The following is a 10,682-nucleotide window of genomic DNA, read 5'->3' as shown; positions in this document are numbered from 1 at the left end:
CGTTATCCGGTCAAGATGAAGATCCTCTTCCTCCATTACGGTTCTGGATGATGCAAAGTTAACACCAAACATGTCGGTTCAGTTACAATTTCACCACCAAACTCCATTATAACTCCATTATAACTCCATTATAACTCAAGCAATATAATATAAACTAGCTTGATTTACAAGCACGTGCACACATTCTGAAACATGAATTTAAGTTTATTTTACAAATCATTGCTGCTTTCTGCTTAAATCGGCATAAAGATGATTCACCAAACTCCTGATAAATCTAGCAGTACAGGCATGTGTGCACCTTAGAAACCATACATTTATAATATAGTTATTATAATAAATAAAACACTAAGCAGCACTTTAATTCCAGGAGAATAAACTACATTTCTGTTTTTATCTGTTTTTAAAGGCTTTTGTTGTGTTAAAAGCTGTTCTTCTATTCCTTAACAGCAAAACTACTTAACAGCCAGCGTTAGCAAAGTTAGCTAGCAGCTAAAATGTGAAAGTCGGCATAAATTGCCCAACAAAGTTGCTTATTTATTCTGAATACTTATAGCTAGCTCACTTAGCTACTTAGCTTATCCTTGTGAGGGTTGTCGGTTATTAAGCTTGTCGGCCGATTAAAAGTAGTTTTAATTTTTAAATAAATGCTCCTTTATGTAGCGTAAACTTAATATTGTATTTTCAGATTTGATTGTCTATTAATCTAATTTAATGTTAATTACAAAATGCATATCAGAAATCTGAAAAGCTTCATTTTAATTATAAAGTAACTTTACATTTACTCAGGTATTTTTACTGTACAATTCGTCCTTCATTACGCTTTTTTTAAGTATACTTTACAACATTTCAGAGGGAAATAATGTACTTTTTACTTCACTGTATTCATTTGATCTTTAATTACTTTTTAAATTTGAAATAAAAACAAAGTGTTTGGTACTTTGCTCCATTTTTATGGCAAATTCACGGTAAAACTAAAAATATGTCAGTAGTCAAAAGTATGATTTCAGAGGGAAATATATATATTAAGATTTTGCAAAAAGAAATAAAAGTAATGCATTTAGCCGATGGTTCCCAGTGGTGGGCTTGTGTCTTTAGATGTCTCTGAGCGGTTAAACAGGAGAGTGACTTCCCCGTAAATATGACCTGTGATCTATGAACTGTAATAAAAAGCTGAATAGATCTGATAAAAACTCTATGACAGACAACAAAAATCCACTTAAACATCAGATGATAAAACAAACGTAAATGTTATTGCTTAGAAGAGGAGAAATCATCATACAGCAACTTCCACTGAAAGTTGATTTATATACTTTTATTATAAAACAGATCTATTTAGTAAAGTACTGGCTATCAGCAAAGTCAGTCCAACTAATGTGCAGCGGTCCTGTGAGGCTACAATCATCAATAAACCCCCAAAAAACAACATTCTGGATTAATGAAATATGGAGAAAGAACTTCGATATTCTTAAATTGAAAAGTCTTGAGGAAAAAAGTCAAGTTTTAATCTTTTGTAAAAGGTCTAATCTCTGTACGGTGGCCTATTTAGGACATCTGAAGCCCCATTTGGACTGGATCCATGTCTCTATGTCATCACATCAATGATGTTAATTCCATCTGGAGCTCATGCGTCCGTGATTTTTCAACCATCTTCCCAGTAAGAGTCTAATAAGTGATCAGTGAGCTAACTGAACCTCCTGTAACTCAAATCCAGTCCACCAAGACACATTTAAGAGTTTATATAGAAAGATCTGGTTACGCTACCGAGTCTGAAGTAGATGGCGACGACCATAAACCAAGATGGAAATAGCAAAAAAAACAAAGATGGCGATGGTAGAAAAACAAGATCTTATCTACGGTCAATGGATATAATATATTTATAGATAAATCACATGTTAACATCAGTCAACTCATACAAATGAAGGAAGTTCATCAAACGTGAGCTTCATGTGTTTAAACATCACGTCTCTTTCTTTCTGTAAAAGCAGCCTCATCGTTAATAATTACTGCCGTCAAGAATGACGACTTTTATTAGAGGAAGTAATATGAATTCATTAATATTAGCTCTATCTGCACAGGGCTTCAGGCTCAGCTGTACACGAGTACTTCAGTCATCGGTCGAAGTTGAACTTTCAACCTAAACTAAATATTCAAAAGTACAACTGAGACTCAAGTAAAGTCCGTAGACTTCATCCATCCAATAGTTTCCAATCAGTTAAACCGGATCGTTTTTAAATGAAAGAGCAGCTGAAGATAAAGTTCCCTGTGTTTTCTGATGAACAACAACATTCAACAGATTTGTGGTTCTGTGATTTACAGCTTCCCCCTGAAGGCACCGCGGCTCCCAGCTTCAGGCTACTTCTTCTTCTCTGGTTCTTTTCTCCAGACCTCCTCTCCAGAGATAAAGGTGGCTTTGACATTGAGGGCGTCGTCGAGCAAAACGAGGTCTGCAAACACGGACACATCAAACATGAACATATAATTATGACATAATAATAATTATTGTTTCTAACGAGAGATGGAGATTCTCCTCTGGATCCTGACCTGCGTCCGATCCGTAGTCCAGGTTCCCCTTCTTGTGGTCGACACCCAGGAGCTGAGCCGGATGGAGCGAAGCAGCTTCCAGAGCTTCTTCTACACTGCAGCCTGGTCACATAAAACCAAAATAACACATCATTTAGTGGAACTTCTCGTCAAATTCAGTCACAATTTTCCTTGAAAAGTTCCTGCAGGATTCGTGTGTGTTTGAATACTGAGGAATATTGAGTTATTTTGTGATTCATTTTCTGCATTTCTGCTTTTAAAAACATTTCTGGGGAGAAATCTCAGGACTTCCTGCTACGAAAAGGGAAACATTTCTGGTAGTAATTCTTTTAATATCCAAGTATCTGAATGTACAAACATTTTACAACATAAACTGTCTTTGAGGCGCTTCGTGTTGCTCCAGAACTCAACTCAAAGGATCAAAAAAGAACTACTATCGTAAGCATATTATTTGTTTCCAACATTTGTTTAGCTGCATTTCTGCTGGTCTTCTTAAATTATTATATAAAATCATGAAATCAAATCTCATAAGCTCACCTGCAGCCTGTTTAAAGTGACGCACACACATGTCCATGGTGGCGATGCTGCCGCAGAGCGTCGTAGTGCCTGAAACACAGAACGAGTTCACAGATTACAATTAAAACTAGTTTATCGTTCACCATCACAGTGTCAATAAAGTTTTATATCCTCCAATAATCAGTAGAACATGTGAAGAAGGAAGAGGAGGAGGAGGAGGAGGAGGAGGAGGTTGATGTATTTTGAAAGGTAGGAGGAGCTTGAGACCTGCCACGTAGGCGTGAAGACCCTGGATCTCAATGACCTGCTGGCCCAGAGTGTGACGCCCAGGAGGGAGACCCATCGCCGTGATGGCGTCCGTCACCAGAACCAGACCTGAGGGTAAAGTCACGGGTCACGACAGGAAGTGACATCAGAGCTTTGTCAACCGGGACGACGACGGCGACCTCTGACCTGAAGGGTGCGCTCTGTGAGCGATGCGCAGCGCGGCCGGGTTGGTGTGGATCCCGTCAGCTATCATGCCGTAGTAGACCGTCCGGCCTGAAGGGACCTGGTCACTGGTCAGAAGACCCACGATACCCGGGTCACGATGGTGGAACTGGACCACAGCAGAGAGAAGAGGAGGAGGACAAGATAGAAGGAGGAGGAGGAGGAGGAAGAGAAGGACAAGATAGAAGAAGGAGGGGGAGGAGGAGGAGGAGGAGGAAGAGAAGGACAAGATAGAAGGAGGGGGAGGAGGAGGAAGAGAAGGATGAGAAGAAGAGGAAGAGAAGAAGGACAAGAAGAAGAGGAAGAGAAGGAGGAGGAAAAGGACAAGATAGAAGGAGGAGGAGGAGGAGGAGGAGGAGATAGAAGAAGGAGGAGGGGGAGGAGAATCAGGAGGAGAAGTTAATGAGATCTAATCAGAGATAAACGGAGACGAGCAACTTCAGGAAGACAAGGAGGTACAGGAAGTACTCACGTCCTTTACTGCAGTAGAAGAACTACTACCACAGTGTATAAGTACTGTGGTCCAGTAGAAGTACTACTACAGTGTATAAGTACTGTGGTCCAGTAGAAGTACTACTACAGTGTATAAATACCCGGCTGGTCCAGTATAAGTACTACCACAGTGTATAAGTACCCTGGTCCAGTAGAAGTACTACTACAGTGTATAAATACCCTGGTCCAGTAGAAGTACTACCACAGTGTATAAGTACCCTGGTCCAGTAGAAGTACTACTACTACAGTGTATAAATACCCTGGTCCAGTAGAAGTACTAATACCACAGTGTATAAGTACCCTGGTCCAGTAGAAGTACTAATACCACAGTGTATAAATACTCTGGTCCAGTAGAAGTACTACTACTACAGTGTATAAATACCCTGGTCCAGTAGAAGTACTACTACAGTGTATAAGTACTCACAGGCAGCATGGCGTTGAACAGGTGCGTGATGAAGGAGGCTCCGTGATGAACAGCCTCCTCCGCCTGAGACAGGTTGGCCACAGAGTGACCTGAAGAGGAAACATCCCATCAGTAACAGGTGTGTACACACAGAAATACTACCCACAGAGTACCCCGACGCTCACCTAGAGACACGGTGATGCCCCTCCGGCAGAGCTCCCTCACCACCGATTGGCTGCCGGCCAGCTCCGGAGCCAGCGTCACCATGGCTACGCTGTCCAGGCTGCCGTAGGCGTCCATCAGGTCCTCCATCCCTCCGGAGTGGAAGGTCCTCAGAAAGCTCTCCGGGTGAGCTCCTTTCTTCTCCACGCTGATGAATGGGCCCTCCAGATGGAAGCCTAATACACACATATATATACAGTATATATACAGTATATATATATATATATATATATATACATATATATATACACATACATATACATATATATATACACATACATATACATATATATATACACATACATATACATATATATATACACATACATATACATATATATATACACATACATATACATATATATATACACATATATATATATATATATACACATATATATATATATATATATACATATATATATACACACACACACACGTATATAAATATACAGATAATAAAGCAGCCTCGAGAACACCACTTGAGGATTCATCCGCCGCTGAAAATAGTGCCCTTAAAACTTTATTTATTTATTTTGCAAAATTGAAACAATAAAATACAAATAAAGAAAGATAACAGAGATAAATAATATCACAGAGCAGGAAGAGGCAACTGGGCTTATGTGAAGCCTCCACCGATAGAATATAAACATTTTATAATATTACAGAGAACATACAAAGAATATAAGATATGACTACGTAACATGTTATATGACAAGATGTTCTCACAGGATATGAAATAAAATGCTGTTTGTTTGATAGAAACTACAGAGATCAGCATCTCACCCAGAACTCCAGCTCCTCCCCGTCCTCCATCGTGAACTTTGACCTGAGGCAGAACCTAAAACACGTTTCCATTATGAAGATTATCTCGTCATTAAAATAAAAGGACAGATCTGAATGAGCAAATAATAAAGTGAGACAAAACCAAGAACATAGACTTTAAAAAGTGAATCAACAGCAGCTGTCTGAGACACTTGAGAACATTTAAAGCTGTTCGTTTAAATCAGACCTGTCAATCACGTCTGTGTCATTCTGTGTCTAATCAACTGACTGTGTATTTAAATGTCTATATTTTATACATATTATTAGTATTAAAGAAAAGAAAAGATAGAATTGAATTAGATAAAATAAGCCTTTTTTGGTAAAAGCAGCACAAGATACAGAAAAATATGTATATAGTATATATATATATATACACATAGTATATATATATATTTGATATAATATAATAGCAGCAGAGTCAGCAGGTGGATTTGTATTTATATGCATGTTGTGTTGGTTAAATAACTCTTACAGGAGTATTTCATGTACATGTAACTCTATAAACATTTTGATTATTGCTTAGAAATAATATTTCTGATAATATTCAAACTGTCCAAGAGGACAAACCTTTATACAAATAATAAAAGTCATTAGAACGTTCAGACAATAATCTGAATAAAGATGTGAAATGAAACAGTGATGTAGAATAATTAGAAGTAGTTTGTGAGGTTTAAAATGTCCTCAAGGTTCTCATTTGGAGGATGTGCTGTGTTGTGTTTGAGGACTCAGGAGGAGTCAAGTTAAAACCAGTTACCTTGTGATAGACTGCTGGAGGAGACGTGACCAGCGTGGGGCAGAAGGACGTCACTCCGTGCTGAAGGATCTTCTTGGACACGAAGGAAAGTCCACTGCTGACGTCCTCTGAGGCCTGAGAGAAGTCAATACCGTATCCTCCTGAGGACAAGAGGACAGACAGCTGAGGACATGTCCTACAGGATCAAAGTGTCCTCCTGAGGAGAAGAGGACAGACTACTGAGGACATGTCCTACAGGATCAATGTGTCCTCCTGAGGAGAAGAGGACAGAAAGCTGAGGACATGTCCTACAGGATCAATGTGTCCTCCTGAGGACAAGAGGACAGACAGCTGAGGACATGTCCTACAGGATCAATGTGTCCTCCTGAGGACAAGAGGACAGACAGCTGAGGACATGTCCTACAGGATCAATGTGTCCTCCTGAGGACAAGAGGACAGACAGCTGAGGACATGTCCTACAGGATCAATGAGTCCTACTGAGGACAGAGGATAGACTGCTGTGTGTGTGTGTGTTTGTTACCATTGATCTGGACGTCTATGAAGCCCGGGGCGATGATGCTGCCTTCACAGTTCACATGTTCGTCTGCGTATCCTTGTTCATCAAAGAACAACTTCTCTGGATCTAAAATCCTCCCGTCACGCACCCACAGGTCCTCTCTGTACGCACGCACACGCACGCACACACACACACAGTAGAATGTTTGTGATGAACTGAAGGATGAAGTGTTCCTTTATGTGTTGATGTTGAATGTTTGTGATTAACTGAAGGATGAAGTGTTCCTTTACGTGTTGATGTTGAATGTTTGTGATAAACTGAAGGATGAAGTGTTCCTTTACGTGTTGATGTTGAATGTTTGTGATTAACTGAAGGATGAAGTGTTCCTTTACGTGTTGATGTTGAATGTTTGTGATAAACTGAAGGATGAAGTGTTCCTTTACGTGTTGATGTTGAATGTTTGTGATAAACTGAAGGATGAAGTGTTCCTTTATGTGTTGATGTTGAATGTTTGTGATAAACTGAAGGATGAAGTGTTCCTTTACGTGTTGATGTTGAATGTTTGTGATAAACTGAAGGATGAAGTGTTCCTTTACGTGTTGATGTTGAATGTTTGTGATAAACTGAAGGATGAAGTGTTCCTTTACGTGTTGATGTTGAATGTTTGTGATAAACTGAAGGATGAAGTGTTCCTTTACGTGTTGATGTTGAATGTTTGTGATTAACTGAAGGATGAAGTGTTCCTTTACGTGTTGATGTTGAATGTTTGTGATTAACTGAAGGATGAAGTGTTCCTTTATGTGTTGATGTTGAATGTTTGTGATAAACTGAAGGATGAAGTGTTCCTTTATGTGTTGATGTTGAATGTTTGTGATAAACTGAAGGATGAAGTGTTCCTTTACGTGTTGATGTTGAATGTTTGTGATAAACTGAAGGATGAAGTGTTCATTTACGTGTTGATGTTGAATGCTTGTGATAAACTGAGGGATGAAGTGTTCCTTTATGTGTTGATGATGAATGTTTGTGATTAACTGAAGGATGAAGTGTTCCTTTACGTGTTGATGTTGAATGCTTGTGATAAACTGAGGGATGAAGTGTTCCTTTATGTGTTGATGATGAATGTTTGTGATTAACTGAAGGATGAAGTGTTCCTTTACGTGTTGATGTTGAATGTTTGTGATAAACTGAAGGATGAAGTGTTCATTTACGTGTTGATGTTGAATGCTTGTGATAAACTGAGGGATGAAGTGTTTCTTTATGTGTTGGTGATGAATGTTTGTGATAAACTGAAGGATGAAGTGTTCCTTTATGTGTTGATGTTGAATGCTTGTGATAAACTGAAGGATGAAGTGTTCCTTTATGTGTTGATGATGAATGTTTGTGATAAACTGAAGGATGAAGTGTTCCTTTATGTGTTGATGTTGAATGTTTGTGATAAACTGAAGGATGAAGTGTTCCTTTATGTGTTGATGTTGAATGTTTGTGATAAACTGAAGGATGAAGTGTTCCTTTACGTGTTGATGTTGAATGCTTGTGATAAACTGAAGGATGAAGTGTTCCTTTATGTGTTGATGATGAATGTTTGTGATAAACTGAAGGATGAAGTGTTCCTTTACGTGTTGATGTTGAATGTTTGTGATTAACTGAAGGATGAAGTGTTCCTTTACGTGTTGATGTTGAATGTTTGTGATTAACTGAAGGATGAAGTGTTCCTTTATGTGTTGATGTTGAATGTTTGTGATAAACTGAAGGATGAAGTGTTCCTTTATGTGTTGATGTTGAATGTTTGTGATAAACTGAAGGATGAAGTGTTCCTTTATGTGTTGATGTTGAATGTTTGTGATAAACTGAAGGATGAAGTGTTCCTTTACGTGTTGATGATGAATGTTTGTGATTAACTGAAGGATGAAGTGTTCCTTTATGTGTTGATGTTGAATGTTTGTGATAAACTGAAGGATGAAGTGTTCATTTACGTGTTGATGTTGAATGCTTGTGATAAACTGAGGGATGAAGTGTTTCTTTATGTGTTGGTGATGAATGTTTGTGATAAACTGAAGGATGAAGTGTTCCTTTACGTGTTGATGTTGAATGTTTGTGATAAACTGAAGGATGAAGTGTTCCTTTACGTGTTGATGTTGAATGTTTGTGATAAACTGAAGGATGAAGTGTTCCTTTACGTGTTGATGTTGAATGTTTGTGATAAACTGAAGGATGAAGTGTTCCTTTACGTGTTGATGTTGAATGTTTGTGATAAACTGAAGGATGAAGTGTTCATTTACGTGTTGATGTTGAATGCTTGTGATAAACTGAGGGATGAAGTGTTTCTTTATGTGTTGGTGATGAATGTTTGTGATAAACTGAAGGATGAAGTGTTCCTTTATGTGTTGATGTTGAATGCTTGTGATAAACTGAAGGATGAAGTGTTCCTTTATGTGTTGATGATGAATGTTTGTGATAAACTGAAGGATGAAGTGTTCCTTTATGTGTTGATGTTGAATGTTTGTGATAAACTGAAGGATGAAGTGTTCCTTTACGTGTTGATGTTGAATGCTTGTGATAAACTGAAGGATGAAGTGTTCCTTTACGTGTTGATGTTGAATGTTTGTGATAAACTGAAGGATGAAGTGTTCCTTTACGTGTTGATGTTGAATGCTTGTGATAAACTGAAGGATGAAGTGTTCCTTTATGTGTTGATGATGAATGTTTGTGATAAACTGAAGGATGAAGTGTTCCTTTACGTGTTGATGTTGAATGTTTGTGATAAACTGAAGGATGAAGTGTTCCTTTACGTGTTGATGTTGAATGCTTGTGATAAACTGAAGGATGAAGTGTTCCTTTATGTGTTGATGTTGAATGTTTGTGATAAACTGAAGGATGAAGTGTTCCTTTATGTGTTGATGTTGAATGTTTGTGATAAACTGAAGGATGAAGTGTTCCTTTATGTGTTGATGTGAATGTTTGTGATGAACTGAAGGATGAAGTGTTCCTTTATGTGTTGATGTTGAATGTTTGTGATTAACTGAAGGATGAAGTGTTCCTTTACGTGTTGATGTTGAATGTTTGTGATAAACTGAAGGATGAAGTGTTCCTTTACGTGTTGATGTTGAATGTTTGTGATTAACTGAAGGATGAAGTGTTCCTTTACGTGTTGATGTTGAATGTTTGTGATTAACTGAAGGATGAAGTGTTCCTTTACGTGTTGATGTTGAATGTTTGTGATTAACTGAAGGATGAAGTGTTCCTTTATGTGTTGATGTTGAATGTTTGTGATAAACTGAAGGATGAAGTGTTCCTTTATGTGTTGATGTTGAATGTTTGTGATAAACTGAAGGATGAAGTGTTCCTTTATGTGTTGATGTTGAATGTTTGTGATAAACTGAAGGATGAAGTGTTCCTTTATGTGTTGATGTTGAATGTTTGTGATTAACTGAAGGATGAAGTGTTCCTTTATGTGTTGATGTGAATGTTTGTGATAAACTGAAGGATGAAGTGTTCCTTTATGTGTTGATGTTGAATGTTTGTGATTAACTGAAGGATGAAGTGTTCCTTTATGTGTTGATGTGAATGTTTGTGATGAACTGAAGGATGAAGTGTTCCTTTATGTGTTGATGTGAATGTTTGTGATGAACTGAAGGATGAAGTGTTCCTTTATGTGTTGATGTGAATGTTTGTGATGAACTGAAGGATGAAGTGTTCCTTTATGTGTTGATGTTGAATGTTTGTGATAAACTGAAGGATGAAGTGTTCCTTTATGTGTTGATGTTGAATGCTTGTGATAAACTGAAGGATGAAGTGTTCATTTACGTGTTGATGTTGAATGTTTGTGATAAACTGAATGATGAAGTGTTCATTTACGTGTTGATGTTGAATGTTTGTGATAAACTGAAGGATGAAGTGTTCATTTACGTGTTGATGTTGAATGTTTGTGATAAACTGAAGGATGA

At 38.0% G+C, this 10,682-nt stretch overlaps 1 protein-coding gene across 1 annotated transcript in view; it reads right to left on the bottom strand.

The window, feature by feature from the left end:
- Positions 1–1,297: 1,297 nt before the first annotated feature.
- amdhd2 (amidohydrolase domain containing 2) overlaps positions 1,298–10,682 on the bottom strand; it is a 35,999-nt gene continuing 26,614 nt past the window's right edge. Inside the window, exons 3-12 of the mRNA XM_076085186.1 lie at positions 6,763–6,899; positions 6,243–6,382; positions 5,450–5,504; positions 4,627–4,839; positions 4,463–4,551; positions 3,511–3,655; positions 3,325–3,432; positions 3,079–3,147; positions 2,542–2,643; positions 1,298–2,444 (exon numbers count right to left, since the gene is read on the bottom strand). Of these exons, the coding sequence (XP_075941301.1) occupies positions 2,353–2,444; positions 2,542–2,643; positions 3,079–3,147; positions 3,325–3,432; positions 3,511–3,655; positions 4,463–4,551; positions 4,627–4,839; positions 5,450–5,504; positions 6,243–6,382; positions 6,763–6,899 (1,150 nt within the window). The 3' untranslated portion in view covers positions 1,298–2,352. The remainder of the gene's footprint in view (positions 2,445–2,541; positions 2,644–3,078; positions 3,148–3,324; positions 3,433–3,510; positions 3,656–4,462; positions 4,552–4,626; positions 4,840–5,449; positions 5,505–6,242; positions 6,383–6,762; positions 6,900–10,682) is intronic.

Source organism: Anarhichas minor, unplaced genomic scaffold, assembly GCF_050575085.1.
Source record: "Anarhichas minor isolate MPS153535 unplaced genomic scaffold, ASM5057508v1 ptg000140l, whole genome shotgun sequence".
Classification (NCBI taxonomy): Eukaryota; Metazoa; Chordata; class Actinopteri; order Perciformes; family Anarhichadidae; genus Anarhichas; species Anarhichas minor.
Note: the sequence above shows the minus strand (reverse complement) of the source record. Positions and strands in the feature narration are given on the sequence as shown.